The sequence below is a fragment of the Volvox carteri genome (assembly GCF_000143455.1).
Source record: "Volvox carteri f. nagariensis unplaced genomic scaffold VOLCAscaffold_26, whole genome shotgun sequence".
Taxonomy (NCBI): Eukaryota; Viridiplantae; Chlorophyta; class Chlorophyceae; order Chlamydomonadales; family Volvocaceae; genus Volvox; species Volvox carteri.
The window spans coordinates 384,616-411,662 of record NW_003307569.1 but is presented as its reverse complement, the minus strand read 5'-3'; the positions used below and the strand labels follow the sequence as shown (position 1 = coordinate 411,662).

At 51.7% G+C, this 27,047-nt stretch overlaps 5 protein-coding genes across 5 annotated transcripts in view; 4 read left to right on the top strand and 1 right to left on the bottom strand.

The window, feature by feature from the left end:
- Positions 1-276: 276 nt before the first annotated feature.
- VOLCADRAFT_105259 (uncharacterized protein) lies at positions 277-6,884 on the bottom strand (the record flags this gene model as incomplete). The annotated part of the gene is made up of 10 exons (XM_002951801.1): positions 6,176-6,884; positions 5,639-6,027; positions 5,132-5,225; positions 4,695-4,853; positions 3,504-3,638; positions 2,853-2,892; positions 1,784-1,852; positions 1,434-1,561; positions 614-745; positions 277-303 (listed from the first exon to the last, which is right to left on the bottom strand). Exons 1-10 carry the CDS (start codon positions 6,200-6,202, stop codon positions 277-279), a joined length of 1,200 nt encoding a protein of 399 aa, XP_002951847.1. The 5' UTR covers positions 6,203-6,884.
- Positions 6,885-10,392: 3,508 nt separating this feature from the next.
- On the top strand, positions 10,393-14,071 carry VOLCADRAFT_61755 (uncharacterized protein; the record flags this gene model as incomplete). The annotated part of the gene is made up of 7 exons (XM_002951894.1): positions 10,393-10,482; positions 10,563-10,634; positions 11,441-11,577; positions 12,185-12,243; positions 13,005-13,057; positions 13,507-13,572; positions 13,970-14,071. 7 exons carry the CDS (start codon positions 10,393-10,395, stop codon positions 14,069-14,071), a joined length of 579 nt encoding a protein of 192 aa, XP_002951940.1.
- A 1,263-nt stretch (positions 14,072-15,334) lies between these two features.
- On the top strand, positions 15,335-16,622 carry VOLCADRAFT_92430 (uncharacterized protein; the record flags this gene model as incomplete). Its single annotated transcript, XM_002951893.1, has 2 exons — positions 15,335-15,788; positions 15,913-16,622. 2 exons carry the CDS (start codon positions 15,335-15,337, stop codon positions 16,620-16,622), a joined length of 1,164 nt encoding a protein of 387 aa, XP_002951939.1.
- Positions 16,623-21,318: 4,696 nt separating this feature from the next.
- On the top strand, positions 21,319-23,629 carry VOLCADRAFT_105256 (uncharacterized protein). Its single transcript, XM_002951892.1, has 5 exons — positions 21,319-21,550; positions 21,630-21,693; positions 22,215-22,261; positions 22,780-22,833; positions 23,366-23,629. The coding sequence occupies exons 1-5, from the start codon at positions 21,443-21,445 to the stop codon at positions 23,504-23,506; spliced, it is 414 nt and encodes a 137-aa protein (XP_002951938.1). The 5' UTR covers positions 21,319-21,442; the 3' UTR covers positions 23,507-23,629.
- Positions 23,630-26,040: 2,411 nt separating this feature from the next.
- Positions 26,041-27,047, top strand: part of VOLCADRAFT_92428 (uncharacterized protein) — a gene marked incomplete at both ends in the record, with an annotated part of 16,294 nt that continues 15,287 nt past the window's right edge. Inside the window, one exon of the mRNA XM_002951891.1 lies at positions 26,041-26,163. Within this exon, the coding sequence (XP_002951937.1) occupies positions 26,041-26,163 (123 nt within the window). The remainder of the gene's footprint in view (positions 26,164-27,047) is intronic.

Below are 27,047 nucleotides of genomic sequence, written 5' to 3'. Positions count from 1 at the left end.
CTACAGGTATAAGTCCCGTGGGATGCTTGTGTGAAGTGCCGCACCCACACGGCTATCTGCCCACCGTGTCTCAGAAGTCCGGCTATCACTACATTGATATGCACAAGGAAGCTCGGCAATTTTAGGCTTTGCACAACAAGGGCGAATTTTCCCAGGTTGTGCAGTGCCCAGTAGGCTGGCACCAGCCTGTTGGAGTTTTTTCGCACACCAGGGTGCGGGCGCACTACCAGCGGCGAGAGCGGGTTCTCACCGACTTGGTTAACGTGGGATCATCAACTAGTAACCAGGAATGCCCTTTCGAACCTGAGCAGTGGACGGAGTACCTGGGGGCGGGTTGACACCATCAACGGCTCAATTCGTACCGAAAGGATGAGACTCGCAGTGCAGAGGATGGTTGAACCTGCGCAGCGTTCAACAGCTGTACTCCCTACTGGGTGCATGAGATCGCGGACCTTTCGGGCATGTCGCTATCGCTGCCCCAATGTGGCCCACAGTTTTACCGTTCCAGGTCTGGTCCTATCGCCAGCCATGAGCTGTCGGAGTCGCCAAACATTGCACGTTTCTTTGCAGTCTAGGGTGGGTTAAACTCTTTTGGCAACCTACCCACGCGCACCCATTGGCCATCCACACAGATGCTGTTCCGAGTTTTCGTATGGCGGCTGGGTCGGTTGGGTCCTTGAGGACGGTGCCCTTGCTGTGGGCTGATGGGTATCGGAACTGGAGGGTCCATCTCAGACTCCTGGACCTGTTGTTGACCGGCGATGTTTAATGTGTTACCGAGCCTCATTCGGCAGGGGTGCTTGGACGCCTAGCGGGTGCCGGTGACAATCAAAGCCAACCTGCTAAAGACTTGATGATCCAAAGGTGGACCCCTTGTGGCCATGCACATGACGTGTGTGCAACACTGCTCTGGTAATAGGGCTTGGATCTCAGTGGATTGTTTCCCTCTTGAGTGCCACCAGTTCGCGGACACACCCTTCAAGGGGCATGGCACTTTCGTTTGGCTGCTAAACCCTGCTTTGTTTGCACAACTGGCCAGACCGTGGGGTCACGAGATAATGTGCAGTTGCCTTAGTCACATCGACAGCAGTCACCTAATGCTCCCCCTTACAATTTCGCCAGATACTGACATGCGACAGGGTGCGAATGTCGCTGGGTGGTGTTTCCGCCTTCGCAATCATCGGACAAGCCCTGATGCATGCAACCGCCACCATGCACGGCTTTGGTTCACCATGTCTCTCGGGCCTCAGGCAACCTGGTGGCCCAAATCCATAAAATCCATAATAATAGTCATCATATCATCGTAATAATTACAGTAGTAGTAGTAGTGATAGCTTAGTCTTGGCTGCAGCTTTTCCGCTCGTCCAAGCTAGTCTGTGTTACTGAAAGAGGGCATAGTCCCGTCCACTCGGGGTCACCCAAGGGGTATCCACCCGCCAAGATGGTACACGGTTGCATTCCCAGTGGACTTTGCCGACGGCGCCCACTTTGTGCCAGTGCCAATCCTGAAATGGAGACCCTGATACACATATCGTGCCCCACTTGTAGTGGTCCGTGTGTGCTGCAAGCGGCACCGATGGACACGATATGGGTTGTGCGGCATCGTCACCACCATCCCTTCCCTCCGCTGGGCCGTGGCCAAATCGGATGGCATGCCGAGCTTGGAGCAGCATACCACGCCGCTCAACACAACCATCCCACCCAACTATACAGACTGCTCCGGGGCCCCTGTGGAGGCTCTTTGTGGAGGCAGGGCTGTCTCCGCGCTTTGGAACACACTCACTGCACTCTGAAGGTGTGACCGCTGCCGTTAACAACCGTGCAGATTGCAGCTTGGTGCAGAAGCTGGGTGCTGGAAGAGTGCGGAGGTTTCGAGAGCATAATGGTGAAGACAGCACCGCGGCTGGGGCATGGGTGATGACCCTCTTGACCTATACCGACCAGCGATCGTTGCACTTGTGGGTCCTTTCAAGACCTGTCATTACTATCGGCCACTAGTGCAACTTTCACAATGGGTTGGTGTTGGGAGGGGGTTTCGCAACGGGTTGTTTTGCTACTGAGTTGTGCTTGCGGTTGACGGCTTAGCTACTGTAACGCAACACGGCAGGACTGAGCAATAATTTAGCAACACGTGTGCGCCGCACAGTGTCACACTGAGGTCTTGATAATTAAATATATTGGGTTCCGTTAGGAGCAAGAAAATGAAAAGGGTCATACAGGTCAAAGCTACAGTTTTAAGTAGGACTGGAAAAAGCTGATGAGCGCTAATCGAGTGTTGCATGTGGAGCCTTCCTGGAACAGAGCCGTAAAAACATTGCAAGGTATAGGTGCCCGAGGTGGAAAGCAACACAGTCTGCACTGACGCCCTCAGCTAAGTAACACTCCGAGTATCTGTAGTATCTCTTCTAATCCAAGCCCCTCTGACCCTTCCTCTGTTTTCCGCAGCTCCTAGAAAAGGTTCTTCCTAAGCTCCATACTACCGCCGGTAATACTGTGAGCCATTATTTTCAATCGGAGGTCAGCCAGCTCCATTTTGTCAAACAAGCTCGAATAGTCAAGGAAGTCATATATGCATATGCATGCAGTAAGTACAGCCAACGAAAAGCACGGGCCCTGCGAACCCCCTGCATCCAGCATCCCACGTCATCATGTTGCAGGCGGCGGAGTAGTTTTAAAGATGAATCACCCAGCACAGGCCGAGGCATACACGCACCTTAAACGAAAAATCCAACAACCACCCCGCCCCGGGAGCATCGTACAGAAGTTTTTCAAGGGAGCTCGTGAGCCGCCGGTCCATCTACCCCAACACTCTATCCGCCTTAAAATGGCACAAGCCGAAGCTCTACACACACCCCAAGCATCCCATCCGTCAAAAACATGTCCGCCGTTCATCTGTTTACGCAATACACACATACACAAGCTCAGTTCAAGTCGCGATTTTGAGTCCGCTCTTCCTCGTACTCGATCTCTAGCTGCTGCCGCCTTCGTTTGACTGGTTTTCTCCGAGTCGCGGCCGCCGCCGCCGCCGCCGTCCCGGCCGCGGATGCTCGTCGTTGCGGAGCTCGCGGCGGCGCCGCCTTCCGTTTTCGAGACGGTGACGGTTCTTGATCAGATCCGGTTGCCACGTCGTCCTCTTCATCGCCGCTGCTGCCCCCGTCGCCAGAATCGCCACCCGACGTGCTCGGCTGCGGGTTGCAATAACAGCACACAACAGGGTATATAAATAGATATAAATTACAATATATATATATATATATTATATTATAAATTACAATATATATATATATAATAATCAACAATCCGCGAAATATGATGGGGAAAGCGAGCCGCAAAGCGAACACCAAATTGAACACGGGTACGACAGCGCGGCGCGTATAAGAATGAGATACAAGTTTAGAAGACCGGCATTCGACTAATTATTCTAGCACAGCTATAATTTTTTACACGCAGTGAGAAATGAAAGTATAAATACTTTCATCCCTTACTACTAGTTGGTCTCTTACCTTGTCATCCTCCTGGTCTTCTTCCTCGTCGTCGTCGTCGCCATCGTCGTCCTCGCCAAGCCCAGTCCCGTCATCCCAATCCTCCATGTCCTCCTCGTCCAACTGGACTTGATCGTCTTCCAGGTAGTCCACCACCTGCATCATCCATCAGTGCAATTTCATCCCGTCAACATCAACACAATGCTCAGGGTCATAGCTTACTTAGCATACATATATACATACAGATACCCGCAACTCAGGCGTGCGCACGGTGGTGGCAGCGCAGCGCAGCTGCGCGAAACATGCGCTATGCGTACTGTAGGATCTTATGCTGAAACACTGATAGAAGACATGTACGACGGATGCGTGTTGACCGCGCCACAGTGAAACCATCGCAGCCAACGATTGTCACGTCGCCCCCTTCACACGGGGTTGATATCGTGGGGTGGCAAGGAACTGAGCCCGGCGGCACATTGGGAGACAGCCGCCGAGCGGATACACGTCCACCCCCGGCCAATGGCCAACATCATAACAGGTGCAGCAGCAGGTAGGGAACCAGGGTGAGAGGAGCCAATCCAAGCCAATCCAAGCAAACAGAAAACACCATATCCTATACCAACCAGCATTGGTGAAATGGCGGGTGAAGAGCAGGGCACAGCCTAAACTGATAAAACGAAGCAAGGCGGTACAGACTTAACAACAAAACGTTTTGTTGCTGAAAATATTCGCTCAACAGTTAAAAAATTATGTAAAGGACAAAGTCCCGGCACGATGTTAAGCACGACTCGGCCAGACCAGACTAAAGATGCTAATTGTTCTAAATAGATATGCTTGTGCGGCGGATGCGTGTCGACTGGGCCATGGAATAGGAGAAAAGAGGCCTGAGCCAACGATTGTCACGTCGCGGTGATTTCTGTCGCGGAACGGTCAGGCGAGCAGACGGCGCTGGCAGGAGAAGGCCGCCTGCTCTAAACACCCGGAAATCACCAGGTGCCGCCTCCGTCCGCCTCTTGCCCAGTATGCCCAATATACTACATGTTAACCAACACAGTTCGTAAGTATGTAGTCCGTTGTCAAGGCGCCTCGACCCGGTATCGTAGCGCATATCGAATACAGCAGAACCATAAGGCCTCCGCTCTAACGCTCATGCGCCACCCACGCAATGCCAAAGCAAAGATAATGTCCTCCGTGTCCTCTTACCCCCGTACATACCTCCTCCTCCTCCTCGTCATCATCATCGTCGTCCCCAGCCACAAACTCTTCCCCAAGCTCCTCTTCTTCCTCTTGCTCCGTCTCTTTAACTTCCTGAGTATCTAATACCTTTTCGTACTGCGCCAGCGGAAAGTTGTAGATATCGCCGTACGTGCCACTCTGTGCGCAAAGCAGGCAAGATTGTGCGACGACGAGTCACCAACCCGTCATGATGAAGCAGAAAAACAAAAGGCCCTACCCACCCTCTGCTGGATTTGGTGTTTTAATCCAGAGCAAGCCAGAGGGGTTGTATCCAGGAAAAAAGTTCATCACATACATGCGCACATACATACATGCATACATACAAAATCTACCCACACATTCCAGCACCACCAGAAGAGCAAAGAGGGCAATGAAGAGCAAGGCGGCGCTGTCCGCACACACACACACCCTCTTACCTGTAGTCGCTTGAGCAGCTCCGTCTCTATGGATTTCTCCAAATGAGCCGCCGCCTCCGCCTTCGCCTCGCGCTTCCGCTCGACCTTCTCAAGCCTGCGTTGCGCACACATCACCACCACGTGCGTGTACACCATTGAGGATGCTACAGAGCTGTTTTCGTGCTATAGCCCCGGACTGAGTTTCAAGAGGCAGGGCGTGGATGTCGAATGAGGGGGATGTGTGAAAGAGAGATGGGGTCCCCCATCCCCTGCATGATGCTGACGCCTCAACGGGTTTCCTTCCCTCAGGGGCCCTTAGGTCAAGAGGGGCGGAGCTTCTCCATAACTGCTGCTCTAGGAACCAGAGCGGCCCGAATCAGTGCTCTTTGTGGGCATTTGCAACCAAAATGTTGTAGGTAAGAAGATATAGCTCAGAAAGCCCAGCAAGTGTGGTGCGCTTAGCAGTTTCCTGTGTGCCCGTCAAATCCCAAAACCGAATTTCCTACGTAACACAGGCACAGTACTCACTTGCGATTGATGCCCACCAGCTTTGGTCGCGCCTTCACCTCCAGCCGCCGCATGCGTATGAGGTACTGTGTGATTTTGGTAAAGCGCTGCTTGTTCTTGTGCACCAGGAACTTGGGCCAATACTGCAGGTGCTGGTCAAGCTGCTCCAGCGCCGCCGCATAGTTCTTTTTAAGGCGAATTCTTTGCCATAAATTCTTTGGCGAATGCGCCCGCTCTATCGTCTTCATGAGAAGGTAACATCTCCCGTTCTCCTCCTTGATAGTCGCATACCGGCTGTTAGCTAATGGGCACGAGCTACGATTGCAGAGCCCAGTGACGTTGTATTCATTGCGGCAAAAGTTTTGTGCCTGAGTTTTTGCCCTAAAGCTGCAATCGACGTGCCCTATTACCTGCGCGCGAAGAGACGGAGAACGACGAAAGACAATGCTGTTGGTGTGAATGCAGCTCATAACAAGAGAACCGTTTCAAGCCGAAAGCAACCATTCCAGCAGCCAGATGCGCCACCGCCGCCGCCAACAAACCGTGCCACGTTATTACCTGCCAAATAACTTCATCGTGCTGCATGTTTTATAGGCCCAGCACGAGGCCTCGCTATGCCGTGGAATGATACCAATAGCAACCTGCTCCTGAAGATGAATCACGTCAGCTAGAATCTTCGATGACAACCACAATGGATGTTTTGCCATGCGCAACAGTTCAGTTTAAAGCAGACAGTAGAGTCGGCTCCTCTATGCCTTTCCCTAGTGTCGGCAGTGTCGTACTCGGCATCAGGTTTCACATATAGGCCCCGTGATGCATACTTGAGCCTCCCCGAGGTTCAATTATATTGTGTAAGAGAAGCGTAGAGTTCATCATGCCGCTCCAGCAAGATTACGACCTGCTCCATCCTCCGGCAGCATTGGAGGCTAGGCGGCATAAGCGCAAGCGGCTTGTCCAGAGTCCAAACTCTTATTATATGGATGTTAAGTGCCAGGGCTGCTTCAGCATCGTGACCGTCTTCTCGCACTCCCAGCAAGTGGTGGCGTGCTCCAGCTGCGCTTCGGTATTGGCGACGCCGACGGGCGGAAAGGCCAGGTAAGTTCACGATGTGCCTGATTTGTTTTGGGATGCGAATTTTTCGGCGTAGGACATTGGCGTTCCGAAGAAGGAATCTCTGCTAGCTCGGGCTTGGGGGCGCGCCATATGCTCATACACTGCGCGAGTATGACCGACTATATCACTTCTTAGACTGCACGTGCCTTTGGATTCGAAACAGGCGTTTGCGTAGGGAACCGAGTTTATCTGGCTCCTTTAACTGTGTCGTAAAATAACCCTTGTCGTATCAGAGCTGCTTGCGCTACATGAGCGCATGACGTCCTCTACCTGCAATTATGAAGTCTGCACCCGTGAAGTGCACAGCATAATCTTACTCCTGGGAATTAAATCCCAGGCGTCCGAGCCCGCGGCATCAGGGAGGGAAGCGCCGGGGCAAATGCAAGAACTTAGCTTCGCTCGGGAAGCAAAATTGATTAACAAATTGACCGTGCCACCCGCAGGCTCCAGGAGGGCACCAGCTTCCGGCGGAAGGGCGATTAAATCATCTTTAACATTTTGCGGAATGTCTCAACGGTTGTGTGAAAATGTTTCTGTTGCACATGCCGCGTGGTCACTGCTGCACGCGATTGCGCAAGCCGGTTCGGAGAGCTGGACAAGCCCCTTGACGTCTTCTCCTTGCGATAGCCGTTGACGCGACAGCGACATCAAACTAGGGCCATGGCTGCGCTGCAATCGCACCGAAACCAGTGCAGCTGGAGCGCTGTCAGGGCTGTAGCCGCGGCGCCAGGGCTGCTGCAGATGAGGTTGCGGATGGCCAACACTTGGCCGCTCATATTTTTAGAAGCAGAGCATGTCGTCAACGCATGAAGGTCTGAAGGCGCGTCTTAGGTTATCTAGAAGAGCGGTGTTTGGAGAGGTATGAGCGCAGTATGTGCTGAAGACGCCATGTCGGAGGCCCCCGGTTCGTTGGTAAAGCTCCCGTAATCCTCAGGTCAGCTGCTGCCGGTAGGCGGGTGCTTTCCGGAGCACTGCGCTTTTAGCCCTGGCATATTTTGTACTGTTTAAATGTATAAGTAAGCAAGGCGACCGGACATGTCGTACATTACAAACAAGGTTATAGTTTCCTTGTTTCCTCACACAGCATTGTAACATATAGCATATGCTGTAGTTTATGGTTCGGAAGATATGGGACATTCTTTGTTGCAGCTTTTCGTTTTCGGAGTGAGGCAAGTAAATGCTGAGACAGGAGAGTAACTGTTTTTTGGGGGGGGGAGTTGTGGATGGAATGGACTGGGATGGGGGCTCTGCATGAAACGGTGGGAGGGTCGATTGGACCCTTTCCTGATGAGCTAACTGTGTTTGTGGTGCATGAACGCCGGCGCACATACGTGCCCAGACGGCCACAGGATGCGGCAGATGGAATGGCGCGGGGATGTAGCCTTTGTGCTTCTGAGGTGTGACAGCAAGCTGTTTCAGGCACCTTCGCACGCGCGCTTGTTACCTTTTTGCCGCTTTCTACAGGACGTATTTCATCCTAGCGGATCTCCCTGAACCCCCGGCATGGAGATGTACACTTGTAAGATGAGCGTTAGGAGTTTTCGGTCAGAACACATACATACGCACACAGGGCCTGGACCAGGCGGCTGTATACCAGATGGTGATTAGACAACGGAACCGGGCGGCGGCGGGGGCAGGATTCGCAAGGATATGGTGGCGCTATTGGTATGACGGTATGAGTGCATTGGTAGATCGCGCAGCTGTAGAGCATGCGCTTTCGGTGGAACGGAGGTTGCTTGGCACCTGAGCTGGTGTGTATGTTGCTGGCTAGAGGACTCGAACAGGTGAGGGCGCCTTGCGTTGATAAGGATAACGGTTAGGACGCTGACCGGTATAACGCCTCTGTAATGATGGGAGCACTTCGGCGGTTGTTCCCGTTGGGGTACGGTTAGGTGCCCCGAGCCCACGTCAGGCCCGAATCGACATGTAACAGTTACACACGCACACCCCGGGAAAGCGCCGGAATGACCATTGGCGGGCGTATCCAGCTTTGACCCGCATTTATTTTCCTGCATATATTAAGATCCAGTCACCACTGTCTAGTAATGTCGATCAGGTGCAGTATTGGATAGCAGGTAGACAGCAGGACGCTGACTGTCTGGTAGGTGCCGCCAAAGCGGGAGGTATTGCAGCCCGGAAGACCGATCAGCCGGCTGGATGCCGTGCTGGGCTATAGTTCAGGTTGGTTGTGCAGGTAGATAGATAGATACGTAGATAGATAGATAGATGGTTTACAGATTGTTCCCTGATGCAATGGGTAAGCTGGGCCTATTCAATATATCAAGGCACTTACGTACGTGACATTGGCTTCCAAGGGCGCCTCCAAGTATCAATAATTAACAAACTATCATAAATAACTGTATAGCTGTATGTCAGGGCGGAAGGCCAAACCCTCTTCTCCTCTCGGAGGTACGGGAAGAGACCATCAAGGTGCGCAGCACCCTCAACAACCCCGGTGCGCCGATCCCCAGGGCGAGGACGTTAATTAACGTTCCGATTCGGGTGGGGGTCCCTCCACGACCCCCACGGCTTTTACGGACGGACCCCCGCGCACGTATGGAACTTGTAACTTGTAAAGACAGACCACCCAACAACCCTCGCGACGCCGGGGTATCAACATCAAGCGGGGGAGGGATTGCTGGGCAGTGGGGAGGAGGCGCAGTGATACTGATATCACCAAAACCAACAATCTCACACACGCGGTAACACATGGCTAGCGCAAGAAAAGCACTGAATGGCAAACACAAGCATCGGGTGCGCAACACATGAACGAAAAGAGCTCTGCCGACAACCTGGATTGAGTCCGTAACTACCGGCAGTCTACCTTACACCAAGTTAAAGAGGTTGGGGTGCCCGCTTGTGATGCGAAAAATGCATTTTGGGCAAGCTGAAAATGTTGACCGAAGGACGGAGGGAACGCAGCAAGTGCTGGCAAATGCAGATAGCCCGCATTCCCAGGAGCACGTAGGCAACCGGCACGCATGCGGAGCTGGATTGGTGTCGCTCATGTGCTCAAGCCCGCAATCTTTTACGTTCTCGCACACAGGGAACTGCTAGCGTAGTCGAATATAAGACGCCTGCACCATTTAAACTTCAGCCCGACTAAAAGATGTGCTGAAGTATTGTGTTACTAAATTTGGGAATAAAAATACTGAAACATCGTACTTCAAGTTCGTATTTCAAGCTCCATCTATGCCCATTGCATAATGGATCTTCCGCACTTCTACAAGGAACTGATATCTCCTGCAATACTTCAAGCTTTCAGTTATTGCTGTTGCCTTTGGAACTTGCAGCGGGTAAAAGACATTGACCGACCTCTGGGTCACGTGTTTTATACTGCCTACAAATCCACTCTCTAAGCAAAATGCAAGAGCCAATGTTTCGGTTTGAGGTCTGAGATTTGTTTACAGGCCTGGAAACGTCAGCTGGAAAATTGTCATTAGTCAGGTGGCTCTTAACTCCAAGGCCAACGATGTCAATGCCACAATTCCTGAGCTTGCATACTGGTACAAAGTAGCCTCGTAGTTGTTTTGCAAGCTGCAAGGGAGGCATTCAACTTTCCATTTATAACCAGCTTCTTTGGTCGTTACGTGAAGTGCACAGCGTTGTAATCACTGCGCGGGCTGTGGTGTTCTAGCTGGCAGCACCACAACCCAGCAATAATGCGTCAGCTGCGCTTCGCGATGGTTTGTGCGTCCAACCAGAACCGCTCGATGGAGGCACACGCCTTGCTTAAAAAGCATGGAATGAACGTAAGTGTTTTTTATACGTCTTAATTCAACTCTGGGAGCAGTTACTTCTGGGACAAGTTAGCTCTGGACAAATTGCACAGGTCAGCTCTTTCGGTGTTGGTGCTCATGTGAAGCTCCCAGGACCCAGTCAGAAGGAGCCCAACGTGTATAAGGTAGGCATGTTTGCCCGAACCACGCGCCAATGGAAGGCATCTTCAGGTTTGCGGGTCGCACGCAAGGACGACCGTCACGCTTGACGGATTGTCCCATACTCGCGCGCGCCATCTATTGAGACTCCAGGACACAACACTTGACAATTCTACCCCTCTACTCCAGCGACGGCCGGCAAACCGGCACCTGCTGCGAAGCATTTAGCAGCCACACTTCGACATGTTGGTGGGCTAAAAGCGCTTCCCTCACGTTTTGCTCTAAAATTCAGCTGGCACTCCAACATACCCCCTCACACACGCGATCACCCACACACCGTTCGAACGGCAAGCCCCAACAACTCACGTGTCACTCCGACAGCAGCACTTTGTGTGCTTTCTCTCTGTCCTTTAGTAGGTGCTCTATCTGCCCCCACCGACTCGCTGGCTTCAGCTCTTGGACATTCGCAGGTCGGGGCCGTAAGGGACTTCACCACACCTTTTGAAGGGTAGCAACGCAGCTCCAGAAGATGGCGTAACACACACAGTTTCGCCATTTCCTCCACGCTGCTCAGGTCAACAAGACAAGACACATACACACACATGTACCCATGAAAACATGAAAACATTCTTTTGCTGCAAGTCATCAGCCCTCCGTTTGAATCACTACCGTCCAACGCTCCTCGGGCTTTGCGTCCCCAGGCCAGCCAGCCAGCCCAAGCCCCGCTCCTGCCCCATCCCCACGCCCTTCCCGCGCTGGCGTGTTCAACCGTTCCATGGCACCGCGACGTCTTGGTTCGCTTGCCTTTTCCTGACTCCCCGCGCTCTTGCAGTTTGGCACGCCTTACAAGACCATATACGACGATCTGGCCGCCAAGGATCCGGATCTCTACAACCGAAACGGTCTACTGGAAATGCTTAAAAGAAACATGGGCGTCAAATTGGCTCCGGAGCGGTACCAGGAGAATAGGTAGGAGAAGTCAGTAGGGTTATTACAGCATGTGAGAAATACACACAACACACGCAACACACGCACACAAGCACAGTACAAGAACAGGTGCACATGAATAGTTTAGACTACTGGGCAGTACTACGTGAGCAAGATGCGATTCGTCCAACTACCTTCGGTTGGCCTAACCACCTGCGGATAGCGACTAACTCGGTCGTGGCACATAATTTGTGCGCTCCAGATGTTTTGGCGTGACAAGCAAAACAACAAATACAGCCCAAAACTAAATGATACCGAGCAACATAACACAGCGCAGCAAGTCCAGCGTCGGCGGCTTGGTAAGAAGGTGCGATGAACGGCCGACGGTGGCCTCGTACACTGCTGATTTGAAAGATGGGGTGGTGTTGGGAATTTGGTGAGGGTCAGTGTGAGCATTTAGAAGAAGCTGAAGCGGGCTCAGAAACAGGAAGACGATGGATCGATGCTAGGAAAGCACGATTTCCAGTCACAGCACAACATGCACACCCACGCACACATAAACACACACATGCACACACGCTCAGAGGCAGAGTATGTTTTCGTGCTGCGAGAAAACAGTGTCGCATTCTCCTTTGCGTACTTGGTTCAGGGACCAGTTCGACGTGGTGATCACGTTTGAGGAGCGGGTGATGGAGCAGGTGCTGGAGGGTGAGAGGACGAGAACGTGTATGTATGTGTATGTATGTGTTTATGTATGTGTATATGTATGTGTGCATGTGTTTTAAGGTAAACTGAGCCTCGATAGGTTTATACAGGTTGAAGGAGTCTGCGCTTGTGTATATGTTACACCTTGTCTGTGTAATGCTTACACATCTCCCGAGCTCGCTATGGCCGGGGTACGGTACCCGCCCCATGTGTGACACCGCTGAAGCACTCCGTCATTGGCGGGGCGTTCTATCGGTCAGAGTCCTAACCGCTCCCCCTCATAAACGCAAGGCGCCGTCACCTGTCCGAATGTTCTGTGCATGAGGCGGGGTTCCCATCCATATAAGGGGCCTTACTTTAAGAAATCAAGACCAGCGTTAGGATAATAGCATCAGATTTGTCATCATTGTCAACTTGGAAAACATGAAGGGGAGTTGTGACGAATAGCCATCATCCTTACTTTGAATGCCACTGATGTGGAGACTTTGAAGATCGTCGCTGGTATCGCTGAGTCGCTATGTACGTTTACGACAAGGCATAAAGCGCGAGACAGACAAACAGACAGACAGGCAAGCAAGCAGGGAAACAAAGACAGGGCGACATCTTTTCGGCTCCTACCGGACTACTGGATGGTCAGGCCGCATGACAGGACAGGACACAGGACAAACTATCCGCAGCGCGAACATCACCACCACAAACTTGTCCCCCACCCCAACATCTCCACACCCTCTCAACGATCTCCACGTCCTCCAAACTCCAAACAGACATGAATCAACGACCTCAGGCGTCCTTGCAGCCGCTGCTGGTGTGCAACATGGTGAGTTCGTTAGTACGGTTGTATGGCCGTTATTTCGGCCGTGTGGTAACGGGGAGAGGCCAGGAAGACTGGGGCCCGGGGAGGGGAGGGGGGAAACGGAGGCGTTTTTTACATTATGGCGGCGCCTTGGGGCTCTATGGCGGAGAAATCCGACATCCGAAAACTCCGGATTTCACTTAAACAACGGGTATGACCCTCTCTTCCCTTAGTCATGCATGCATGTATATCTGTGGTGCCGGTTTCACGTTGTTGTGAACGGTGTGACCATGCTTCGGAAAGGTGATGGAGGGGCAGATGAAGAGAAGGAAAGAAAATAGGGGACATAGCTCGAAACGCGCAAGGCGAGTGCGACTGTTAGCGTGGATGCCGTCATCAGCTTGTACACGTACGACACTTGAAGACTGTGTTGGATTCTGGATGCAATCCTGTTCTGATGCGCGCTCGTGCAGGACGTTAAGGACAATCACAAGGAAGCGATGTTCGCAGCGTTGCAGACATTGAAGCTATGCCAGATGGTAAGGAAAAAAGAAGGAAAGGCGAGGGAGAAAGAAGGGGGCACGGAAGAGCGGGGGGGGGGCAATGGGGAGGAGGGTTCAGGGGCATGTTGAGGAAATGTGCATAGTGTTTCTCTTCCCCCTTAAATTCCCCAAGGACTCCATTGGCTTTAAACTACGGGGATTTTGCGATGCTATAGATGTCGTCGGCAGCTGATTGCTTTGCGCAATTTTCGTCATCATGATATATGATATGATGATTTCCCCAACAGGTAGTATTATAGCGGTTTTTGGCTTCCATACGGACTGCCCTCAACTTATCTCTAGCCCTTGTCTCTAGCACCTCTGCCCTTCCGCACATCAAACCGCGCTTTTGTGTCACCCTATCGATTCCCCGATCCGTCACAAATGCGTGCAGCTGGAGCAGGGTGGAGAGTGGGAGGACTGCGTGGACGCCGTGGTGGCACAATTTCAACAGGAAACGGGACGTCGCCTGACGTACACCATATGCTATTACTAGCCGGCGGCAGACGGACACTGCTCGTCATGATGTCGTCAAATGCTTTGCTGCTGACGCCTTTTGTTGCTCGTGGAAAACTGTTCATGAATGGTCGAAGCAAAAAACGAAGTGGGCACAGCAATTCTATTGGGGTAATGAAATGCAATGATTTTACCAGCTTGCGTAGCTGGTTCGGTCTTCGGTGAAGGGGCTCCTGCTCCTCCTGAGGGCCAAATTGTCCTTAGGGCTATGTACCATAAAGCGCCATTTGACTGACGCAGTAGAATGAAGCAACACACAAGCACAAACGCTTGCTACTGCTGCTATTGCTGATGCTGTTGCACGAAAATTTGAGATAAGAGGCGATGATGCTTCGAGACAAGAGGCGATGACAAGTGGCCGGGCAGCATGTGTGGAAGCGTATGGTGTTTTTCGTCTCCGCTTTCTGTCTTCGAGCGTGCGCACTCAGCTAGCCGGGCTAGCTAGTTTCAGGCTTTGGGGCAGAGCAGGGTAGGGTGAGATCAGGATGAAATCTCGATGGATTTCAATGGGTCACGTCTCTATCTGTGTTGGAGCCCGTCTCAAGCAGGCCTCTCAGCAAGTAAAATTTTTTTCGAGAGTAGACCTTACTGAAACTTAACAGGTAGCTTTTACTTCCTACGTCAAAAAGCGGCGCTAATGTAGCGCGCCCAGTACGTCAGACTAGCAAGCCACATCGCTTCCTATTATCACGGCGTCATCCTAGTATTAGTAGGTATGAACCAAGCTCACGGACATTCTGTGGCAGAATCAAGAGGAGTGATTGCAGGCGCTCACGCGTATGTAAGCGGGTGCACGTGGTAGCAGTTGACACGTGGCTCACTTAATAATAATACAATCGGACGCAAAAGGTAAACTACCTGACGAGTAATTCCGTAAAAATGAAAAAACCGTTTTCCATAACTTTAACGCCGTGAGACTTACAAATAAATGTCGTACATGCTATATGGTATTAACCTGACATGACCGCCATGGATTGATGAGATCTCTGATGGCTTGGGACACTGATGCATAATCAGGTCTACCAAAGCTCTAAATGGTGGCGTTATGCCCTCGGGTGGGCTAGCTGAGACATCCACGTGCGGCTGTCAGCGGAGGATCTTCCTAGAGCCAGTTGTGTCTTGTGAGCCACCAAGCTGAGGGATTGGTGAGTTGGAGCCTCTTCGGCTGATGCCTTCAGGGCCTCGTGCACCACGTGACTCAGTCGCATAATTTGCAAAAACCTCGTATTGCAATGCTTTATATATGGATTTCACGTGTACCAATGCACCTAGATATTTTCCTGAAGAACCTCTGGTGTTGGGATGTAATTTCTCGCAGGAAGGGCGGTACCCGCATGGGCAAATGGCTACCGTCGGAAGCTTTGACGCGTGGCTGGCTTCCGCGAGCAGCATCAACTGCGACTCCCAAAAGTTCCACCAACTGTCGAGCTGGCCCACGGCACCTTCGTTGACTCCAACTGCAAATGACGCGTCTGGGTTCCCGAGAAACGGCAATGTCCACCCAAAGCATTCGAAACAAAATTTATCTAAGGAAGGACAGTGCCTTAGCCTTCTTACGGCAGAGCTGCGGGAAATACATGGGGAGGTGCAGCCACCTAACGCACGGCATCCATGTGACGATAGCAAGCAGCGCGTGGAAAGCTTCAACGGCTGCCCACGCCTCCCACGTGCCATGTCCGAACCCGAGCAGCTGCGCGGTAAGTCACAAGGATACGCGTTAGCGCCTCAAACAGGCACGCTTCCCAGCAATTAGCGCAAGACTTGTGGCCGGGCTGCGGCCGAACCCGCAATACCGTTGCTACGCATCAAATACCTACCCAGCTGGGTGCGCCTTCTGCTTGAGCCTCGTCAGCGTGTTTCGGATTCCAAATGTTAATATGCACACGAATCCATCCATCCATCACAAGGTGTTACGGTGCAAGAACTGGTGTCTCTCCACACGCGACCACTGCTCAGGTTACGACCTGGCAACGCTTCCCGAGCGTGATGTTATATCACCCCCAACTGAATACGGAAGAGCCCTTTGTACCATGGAGTCAAGCTGCGACACATCGTTGTCGTACAGCGCGCTTACGGCTGCGGGCTCTGTCACGCGCATTAGGAGCGATCAGCTTGACCAGACACAACCTGGCGCTGCAAAAAGGGCGGCGGCGGATGGGGCAGAAGCCTGCCGTTACGTGCCAGTGGATTCCTCAACTTCCGGATTGACGACGGCGGCGATTGCCACCTACTCCGCATCCAAGGCATCTACCGCACAGGTTCAGTTTCACAAGTCCACTGTACTAGGTTTTCGCAGCGAAGGGAGTCGTACATCGGAAAAGCGCAACATGTACGACGGAACCGTACGGGGCGGCTGTCCACGAAAAGCCGGGTGGCGTGGCGGCGGCAGCGGCAGCAATGCAGGCAGTGAGGGCAGCGGCGACGTTTATCCGGATCGAGGACAGGGACAGGCGCCGTACGTGCTGCTCCCGCGCTACAAGGAGTCTGTCCTCCTGGCTGACATGCTGAAGAATGCGCTGTGTCGAAACTGAATTTCAGAAAACATGGCGGATTTGGGCAAAAGTTGTTGAACATGGAAACAAACTTTTACTTTTGAAGTCACTTTATCTGGCCATGATAGCGTCCAAGCGGCCATCCTAGCTTCCGACCAAGCCGTCCAATAGTTGAGAAATTCTTAAGGCTTACTATAATACCGTTAGTACGGCAGTTTGCTTGGAAAGGCGTGGATCTAAAGCCAAATGTCGATAATAGTTTCCGAGTCCAGGCTTCCCAGGAAAGGAAAGAAGGCATTAGTTTGAATTTTTTTCAGGAGAGCAGGAAAACGATTATGCGGCGACAGCCTGTTGCACGTTGGTGTGCTGGAAGTTGGTTGGATGGTGGCTCTTGGCAGGATGCGGTTACGAGCCAGCATCCGCTGCTGTAACGCAGGGGCTTTCAGTCTGAGCGGTTTGGGAGGCAGCTGCCTTGTTGCGGCGCCAACGTTTTAACATTACTTTTCGGGCGCCGAGGGTGTCCAGCTTTGTGCGTTTTTTTGGTATGTTGATAGCTCCGTAGCTTGTGATGTTTATCGCTATTGCTATAAATTGACGCGCTATGACTTCGCATGACAGTAGGCAGTACTAATTAGCAATAGTGGTGTCGGCGGTGGCGATAGTGATAATGAAGTTATAGAGATGAGGGTGAAGCTGATGATGACGGCGGTTGTAATGCCTCAGACATCGCAGCGATATCGCTGCTGGTAACGGCAGCTGGTACTAGGGGTGGTAGTGGTGGCGTAACCGGTAAGCGGTGATATTCGGTGTTTGGACATTTGGTGTTAGATGTTGGTGATACCTGTAGGGGTATACTGCAGAAGTGCGGCCGCTTGGACAGCGCGCTAAAGATGTTGGATGCTAAGGATGCATACACGCACACACGCACGCGCGCGCGCTTTCAGGCGGTCATGTTTTGATCTCAATCTGGTAGAAATCGTCAAGATAACTATGAATCGTCGAATGAAGGAGACGTGGTAAATGTCTTCAAGAATGCATTTACTCGCGATTTCGTCATGAGTACATATTACATTTACATGTGGGGGAGGGGGGGATGTATCCCTTCTGCTGCGCGGCGAATGCAGAGGAATGCGGTTTCTGCAGTGGTGTTAGATATTTCCGCCGCCGCCGCCGCAACGGATGTTAATGACGATTGGTGGTGATCAGCGTCGCTGGCGATCACGTCACAAAGGGAAGAGGTGATGATACACACAAATGTCTGTTTGAGGGCTTTACCGGGTTTCTGTACCCTTGCTGCCTGCCTGCCCGTTCCTCTACTGCTCTCCTCCTCTATAGCTGGGAGGGTCCGCATGGCTCTGAGGAAGGCACTCGGGAAGAGCGTCCAAGCTTTGTCGCGCCAGGCTTTGCTGTCAAAATGTCAAGTGTCCGTGCGCCTTTTTTTTACAATTACAAAAAGCTGCAATGCTTCATGATATATACCTTGGCGCGGTTTAGGAAGGGAGCCCTAGCGAATGGAAATCCGTTATGGTCTGGCTGGGAGGAAATCCGACGGTGAACTTGTTTAGGAAATCGTCCGTTGTGAACGGAACGGAAGCAGCTGCCCGCAGCCGATTCGTGGTCAGCGACGCATCGTCATCGTCATCGTCGTTGTTGCGTATCCACTTGACGAGGCTTAGCTGGGGCACCCAGCTGGGACGTTAGGGAACATGGTCCCTGGCGGGGTACAGCGTGCTTGATATGGATAATCAAGAGCCCCACGAGCGCGGACGTCACTGAGACGGTGTTGCCCCGTGCTGTGGGAGGGCCTTGCGTGTTGGTTGGGTTTTATGTGGTTGCCTGAGGGGGAGCTCGGTTACTGTTCTTCCAGGCAGAGCAGCTCTTCAGGCACACACATACATACATACACTGAAACACAGGTGTGCGCGCACGCGTGCATACACGCATGCACACACATTGCCAGGCTTTTTGTTGCGACAGGGTTATAATAATAATAATAGTATTTCTCCTGCGTTTTGTTTGCGATATCTGTTGCTATTTCGGACAGCCTTCGGCGCATGGGCTCCATCCCCTCATCAGGGCTCTATGTATGTATGTATGTATGTATGGGCCCCCCATGATGATAACCTTGGAGTATTAGGGGGAAACGCGTCAACTCCAAAACGTGGTGTAACACACACACACACATGCGCGCGCGCCTAAGTTGCCAAGCTGTTGTAGCCTGCTGTGTGTGCTCGTTTCGTGCCGGCATTCAGTCGGGTCATTTTCCGGCGGGTTTTGACCGCCCGGGGGGCTCTTCTAATTACAATTTCGGTGTGCGTGATTGTCGTGCGATGGTCGCCGTACCGCAGTGTACGGACTATGCGTTAAAGTTACTGTGTATGGATGCTCGTACTTCCACTTGGTGTTGGCAGCAGGCCATCGTGATTTTTGATGGTAGTTATGATGAGATGTATACTACAGCGACGGGCGCGTTTCTGCTGTCGCCTCTCCTGTGTTAGCGATATGTTGGGGGGGTCACGTGCTGCCTCCTCTGAGCTGGAGATGCTGCTGCTACTGCTGCAATTGCTGTTCACAGCTTTTTTTGGTGTTCTAATCCCTTTTAGTATGTAGTGTATTTAGTTAGGTCTCCTTTGCAAGAGATTGCTTGGCTTGGTTGGTCGAGTGGTCCTCCAGGCTCTTAGTATGCGTGTATGATGTGCCGTACAGGTATCCTGCGGTTCGGTTTGGTTTGGTTTGGTGGTTGGTTGGTTGGTTGGTTGGGGAAGTGGAGGGGAGAGGGGGTGGCATGGCTGGCGGCTCCTGTTCTCGGTCCTGATTTGTCATGGTGGTAATGATGTGTCAAAATGTTTCCATTTCGTACTGGAGCGTGTGTGCGTTCGGTGTAGTGGCGCGGGTTTTGTGTGTATGTGCGTGTGTATGTGCGTGTATGTGTGTGTGTATGTGTGTGTATGTGTGTGTATGTGTGTATGTGTGTGTATGTGTGTATGTGTGTGTATGTGTGTGTATGTGCGTGTGTATGTGTGTGTATGTGCGTGTGTATGTGTGTATGTGTGTGTATGTGCGTGTGTATGTGTGTATGTGTGTATGTGTGTATGTGTGTATGTGTGTGTATGTGTGTGTGTCAGTCTTGATTATCTGTCCTGTCTGTTTGTCCTGCCTGTCTGTCGCTCGCGTGGCCTGACGGAGGAAGTCGCTGTGAGCCCCTGAGCAGCACATTCCAACGCAACCGCGACGATAGGGGTTGCGATGGTTATTGCTGCTCGGAACACCTATCCGCTATACGACACGCTTGGGTACGACACGGCTCCGGCAGTACGGCACAGCATTTCCGAGCAGCATGGAACCGCATTACAGCGCTTCTTGCATCACCATACAATTTCGTTGTTTAATGCGCAATGTGAACCTAAACGAGTCGAAGCCAATCTATAAACCAGTCCGAGCTTAGCCTCCGAGTAGTTGACGTCGTTAGCACATACGCGCGCGCGTGTGTACCCGTGACTTTGCATTTTTTTGCTTTGCTGGCTCGGTATAATCTATATATCTATATGTATATATGTATATATACACATAAACAATACTGAAGAGGGGTCTGCGCTGTGCACATATACGCAACGCAGATCCCGCAAACAAGTATTGTTAACGTTTAACTTTAGTTAAACTAAAAATTACATAAGGTTTGACAGGTTGGCGTCTTTGGGCTCCTTGGTCCACCTTGTCCCTATGTAGGTATATATTATTATTTATATATTTACATTTTGAATTCCGTACATGCAAGGCTGTGGGAGCTGGATGAGCTCGCTCTGTGGATATGCGGATCGAGCTCATGGTTTGGGCGCCCAGGCAGGGAGCAAGCTGCCTGCTACTCCCGGCTATTGATTATCATCATAGAATAGAATTTTACTAAAGATTATTAGATATAAGCATCTATTAGCTAGCTATAATTTAAAAACCTTGAACTCATCTTTCATGTAAATTCGATATGGATACGTGCGTCAATTCCCCGGGATGTGAGTATGATGACTGAGAGGGGTACACAGGTTCGTCCGGGAGAACACCTCACAGAATTGTAGTGAGCGATTCCTGCAGTTCCCTTTGCTTGTGGTCACATGGGTCACACTTAATCCATGCTGGCCGATTTCTCCGATTTCAGGGTAAATCTCGAGTTTAGCGCTCACCATCAGCACAATCTCTGCACATCAGAAAATGCAACTGCACAACCTGCTCTTCATCCATGCGGTAGCGTAAACCCTAAGATCCGTATCGGGTCGCAGGCCAGCACCACATGCGAGGTCCTTCAGGGTGCACGTCTCAGGTATCACCTTCGTGGTCCTTGATTAATTCCTGCCATAGCTAAAACTCGAACCCAGGACCCCGCAAACAATTGGTGTGTGTTGGAGCTTAATCCTGACATCTTGCCAGTCTCGCACCACGACAGTTACACGGCAAACTCTGAGCTGGGAGGGTTTCCACTCGTCGGTATTAGCATGCGACTTGATCTAGCAGGCAGTTTTGCAGGAACACACGTAGAACATTTTCCACGTTTAAACTTGCCTAATGATTGCTGTGACAGGCTTGCTGGTAGTGCGTAACAGGTAACAGGCTCTATTCCAGTACAATGGATGTCGTACTATAATTACTACCTGCGCTCACGACCTGCGCTCGATGTTTAGGATTTTCCTCCGAATCGGCATTTCTGCAAAACGTCATACATATTTCTTCCTGTTTCTGTGCTCACATCCACAACGGCAGTATAGACGATAGGGAGGAGATTGAAAGCGCATACCGGTTTATCAACTTTTGCAAATTTTAACGGCTGCGCCTAGCTCAGGACAATCTTTACAAGCACATTTACCACATAAATGTCTAGCACACTTCAAGTGCCTGCTGGTCCAGAGCAGCCCTCAACATCGTCGCCTAGCTCTACGGCCCCTACAGCAAGCGGCCGACGACGTGTGGAATACTATAAAGTGACCATTTCTGCTTTGTACTTTCTGCACAAGCTCGCTTTTCCTGGGCTTACGTGGCGAACGCGTTGTAAACCCACAGGAGGAGAGCTTTCAAAGCATTGACCTGACGCGTACTGTGCACCTTGGCTGGGGAGCCCTGGGAGGTGAGGGACTGCTTGTTGACAGGGAACGCTGAACCCACGGGTAGGCAAGGAGACTGGAAGAAGCAGGAGCAGCGACTTGCGTTCAAGCCGCCAGGACTTGTATCTACTAAGAAGCCCCCAGAACGCTCAGTAACCCATGGTTGCTAGGGGGTGGCAGTGATTGTAGTTGCCAGGATGACTCGTCACCGTGGTTCCTAACGACTAAAGCCAAGGACTAGGATTTGCGACCGCAGGCCTGAATATATCATCAACATCATCAACTTACGAACGTTCCTAGCTTGGATTGGTATGCTGTGCATGCACGCGTGTTTGTGTGTATGTGCGTGTGTATCGCTCCCGGGGTAAAGCACTCCGCGGGTGAAGCACTCACTCACACGCGATCTGCTCAATTTCCTCAATCCCCACCGCTCCCTGCATCGCATCACCAGGCCTCATGGACATGGCGCACTGCCCTTGAAAACGCCTTGGACTCTTCCGACACCTTGCTTTCCTTACCGCCCGCTCCCCTCTCCCCGCTCCAGGGTCTGCTCTCATCCTGTTTTGCATGGGCATGTCCGCTGCAACGCAAGTACGTGATGGGCGCTTCCTTGCTGCCCCTACCACAGCAGCGTTTGCATGTCTCTTCATCGCATGCATCGCATGTGTGGCAGAGAGCAGTATCACACGGTGGTGGTGGCCATCATGCGCTCACCACCACAAGTGGCACTGGGGGCCCCTCACTCACACACCGAGGCGCTCATGTGCACCACGTCAGCGTTCGGGATAGATTAGAGGGTTAGGTGGGCCCACATACGCTAGCTTACTCCCCAACCATATGCGGCCCTTCCTGTTCGTTCCGTGATTCTCCCTCTGGAAAATTTCCCTTAAGAATCCAGATCACTGTTCGGTTTCTTGTGTTTAAATTTTTGTTCTCTGCATGTGAAAAAAAGAAGTTCTCTTTCTTTCTCTTTCTTTCTCTCTCTTTCTCTCTCTCTTTCTCTCATCGTGGACTGCTTTGGCTCCAAGATTCTATCCATCGTAGCTAGTTATTTATTGTTATTATGTGTACTAAATGATGATATCTATTGTCCTGGTGATGCCTGACAGGCGAGGAGCTGGAACGTGAGCTTCAGGTGGTTGCAACGGCGAGTCGGAGCACAGGTCGGTGCGGGCTGCGCTGTACTCTGAGCCGCGATACGCGAACAAACGTGTACGTCTTGTACTGTCTTGTACACGTATACTTACGATCTGAGCAGCTTCTTGAAGGGAGATGACAAAGATGGCACCAAAGTAATTTTGTGTGTTGTGTGCCTGCGTGCCTGGGTGTGTATATGTGTATGCACGAAAAAGCCCACGCTTTGATTTGTTGTTGTGTGTTGGGCCCATCCTCCCTCTTCCGTACTGTCGTACTTCGCTTGGCCCTCTCACCGCGCGCTGCGCAATGCTTGGAAATGGACAATATGGGGCTGCGGGATTGTGCCCATACCTAAGCCAAAGCTCGATGACGCCGCGATGAAAAGATACATTTATTCAAGGATATTTCTCGATGCTCTGAGGCGCCGCCGCTGTTTTATGCTTGGGCCGCTCACCCCACCCTCGCTCTGCTTTTGCACTGTGTATTTATCCTCCACCCTAATTTCGCCCTCCTTTCCAACCCTCCATCTCGACGGGCATTGGCTTGACTGTACGACAGTTTGGTACTATGTCGTACATCATAACGTCCAACTTGTTGTACTACCACGACGGTGATAAGTGGGTGACTCGTGACTGGGCCTCCATCATGGAACGTTGGACGAGCAAGCGCAAGGGAGCCCGGACAGTGCAACCTGCATAAGAACTCATCTGGCTATTTCGACGAATTTGTTGGATCTCGAGATCCACACGGAGATAGATGAATAGGGCGAGCGGGAGGGAGGGGTATAGAAAACGAGCGGAGATTAAAGACAAAACAGCGGTTTGCGAGGTTCGATCATGCGATTTCGGCTGGGTTAAGGCCGATTCAGGGTCGGGCCGTCGTCAAGCTCTTCGCGTGTTTGCATATCCAGCAAGGGCGCGCCTCGGACGTGTGTATTATCACCCCGTTCAGCCCTTGAATGGTGAGCTTGAGCTTTGCGGCGGATGGCTGTGTGCGTGTGTCCATTGAACACACGGAGGGGAAAATCCAGCAGCGACACACGGGATTTTTGTTTGTAGCGGGTTTTTGGTTACATGCAATATATATTTGTTTTGCTGGGGAGATACAGCGTACGCATCACGCGGGGGTCGCTCGGGTCGCTTCCTTTGAAAAACAGTGCCAAGTTTCCAGCCGGGGGAACCGCGTGTTGCCTCGGTTCTGATTCGTTGCGTTCGAAGCAGAGTATGAAGGTCCTGGATGGGGTTTGTACCTTGCCGGGTTTCCTTAGGCCCTTCGACGTGTAGAGCAGCCCGGCCTGGATAGTGACGATGTGGAATATTGGAGGCCGTTCCAATGCTACGATGCGAGGAAAAACCTTTGAAGATGTTGATGTAACATCTTTGGGTTTTCTCCGTTCATGTGCAATTTAACCGTACCGAGGAATGCGGCAGGCGACCATGGCATTGTGCGCGACGCGCACGGGGCATACGTGCTGCTGCTTTGCGTATGTATTGGCGCAATAACAGAGCTGTAGGTGCCTCTTGTACCTCCAACCACCGTACGTGCACTATGCAATGCGCTTCTTTTAATATTACTGGAGGCGAGAGGAGCTTTCTTACTGGATTATAATAATGGCCCAAAATGGGGCGCTATTTATGAGGGAAATGAGGGCGATGGTTCGAAACCGCGTCGGATGCCTTCCTCAAATTTTCAGTTCAGCTCGCTTCACGTCCATGCTGGAGGTAGGAGGCTATCGAAGGAGCGAACCTATCAAGCTAGAGACGATGGCACTAACGCAGTACTGTTGCCGTACCAGCACCAAAATTGTTTGGCTTTTGGTGAAGTTATGCCTCGAGTACGAATCTAGGAGGAACTTGATTCCATCTGTATGCTTTTTTGCGAGTCATATAAGAGCTGGTGTAACACTGTACATCAGCACAGTGTAATGCACATTTTTCGCAACTCCCTTGGGATATTTACGATGCCTGAGTAAACAGCTATACACCTCAATTGGTGTTATAGTGCTTGGTTGAATAACTGCTGAAATGGCATTAGGAGTTCGGCTTGGATTTATTATTTAGCCTTCCTTGCTAAGCATCTAGGTTTAGACTGACGTTATTTCTTTTTCAATCTTGTACTCCTTTAATGAAGGAAAAGCAATGAAACGGCCCTGCGAGGCATACCTACTTGGTTGGTGTGGGTAGCCTGTGTCGGCGGAAGCTTTTCAGCTGTCAGTGTAAGGCTCACCTCGCGGAATGGCCGTTATTGCCCCATTCCTTCAGCAACAGCTGTATGATGAGGCGGTCACTGAGATGGTGAGTCGTTCCCTTCCTTTCCCATTATGCCTCCGCCTTCGCAGCGATATGCTTGATTTATTATTCTTTGTATCCTATATGCATTGAACATCTTGGTTACTCATGGGATGTAGTCAGTTGGGTCCCATGTGCCTCGCATTGCAAAGGCTTGCCAATTCCTTGTTACATTTAATGGTCCTTTGTGCGACCTCACAATTTTCCGACCAGATCTCACATCGATGAGCGTACTTTATCAACCCGGGGGACTGGCGCGTTGTGTTTGCAGGCCGATGAGCTCCGGCTCAAAGCTGACCTGTTGGAAAACAGCGACAGCGATACGTCGGACATCAATGCGAAGGGGACCAGACGGCAGGAATGGGAAATACCCAAGGCAAGGCGTCCCGGTCCTGCCTGTTCACCCGGACTGTGGGGACTCGTCAGCAACGCGCTTCTGTCGCTCACATAAGCACATCCGGCTCTGCAAACTGTATCCCAGCCAATTCCCCTTAACCGCCGCAAAGGGTGGGCAATAGCACCGATAGCCTTAAGTCCTCACCCTTACATGTACCATTTCGCTCTTGCGCCGCCACAGCACAAAGCAGCTAACTTTAGCCTTATGCCTCGCGCGGGAGTCCTGATCCCCATCCTCTGCCTTGACCCGTCCCGAAGGCGATTACCGTTATGCCGCACGGCTTACCTCGATCCGCTGGATCGCTGTATTAGCCCTTTTGCGTTCTGTTCCGCGTTACGCCACAAAGCCGCACATAGGCGCCTAGCCCAGCCCCGAACCCCGCGACGTGCGTCAACCCGCGGCCTTCCCAGCCATTATATAGCAGCCAATGCTTAGAACGCAGCGGGAAACAAAACTGCCTGGGAATTTCATATAACCTCGTACAACCGATCAACTGTGTTGCTGCGGTTTGAACTTTCTTTCCCTGTGGTTTGCGTGGTTGCGTCCGTATGCCTCGCTTCGGTTGCGTTCCGGCGGGTTTGAAAAAGGTTGTTGCTTGGATACTCTCTTATTTGAATCTCGTTAAATTTGAATTTAACTCTGGGGGAACGGGAAACAGGCGGCTGGCGGCGGTGAGCGAGACAAGGTGATGCTGCTGAAAAAGAGCAGCGTCGAGATGTTGCGGAGGCGGAAAAGAACAGGTACGGGATGAAATGGGTCAAACATGGGTGGTCTGAGACAATGCTTTACTGTGTAAAAAAAGCGGTGGGAAAATCTGAGGCAATCCGGGTCAAGCCTGGGCCGAACTGGGTGTCGAATCCTCAACCATATCGCAGCATTTCGTGCGGCTCCCCGCGCCTCTTTTGGCCACTTACAGCAGGCACAGTCATACAGCAATTCTCCGATTTGGATATGGATCTGACCTGGGTCACGAATTGGATCTGGATCTGATCTGGGTCATGATTTGGGTCAACACAGGCGAGGTCGGGCAAGTGGTAGATGATATGGATCCGAGTGGCGGAGACGACAAATCTGAATTTGATCTGATTTGGGTAACGAACGCAATTTTCGATGCCCCCGTCGCGACCCAGACCCGCCTTGGCCGGGTCATATTTTGAAAACTGCGATCTGGGTGACGTTACGCCGTACAGACATGCCCGCCCTCCCGCCAAGCCAGCCGCTAGTCTTGGCCACTTTCCTACGCGGCTGCGCATTATTGTCGTGCGTTCTTTGCTGCGAGTGATAGTCCTAAAAGAACGGGGGTGCATCTGCGGTGCGATGCAATGCGGGCGCTGGTTGACATGAAATTCTTGTGTTGATTTGGATCTGGATCTGAAATTTGGAATGAGTTTAGATGATTAGAAATTCACATTGCAGGAGGTCATGAGGAGAAGGAGAAGGGCGACCTGCACCAATGCGGACGGGGGGAGGGGGAGGTGGAGGGGGAGGGAGAAGATGACAGCGATGATGTGGGACTGCCTCTGTAGCGAGCAGGAGGAGGGTGGGGCGGGAAGAA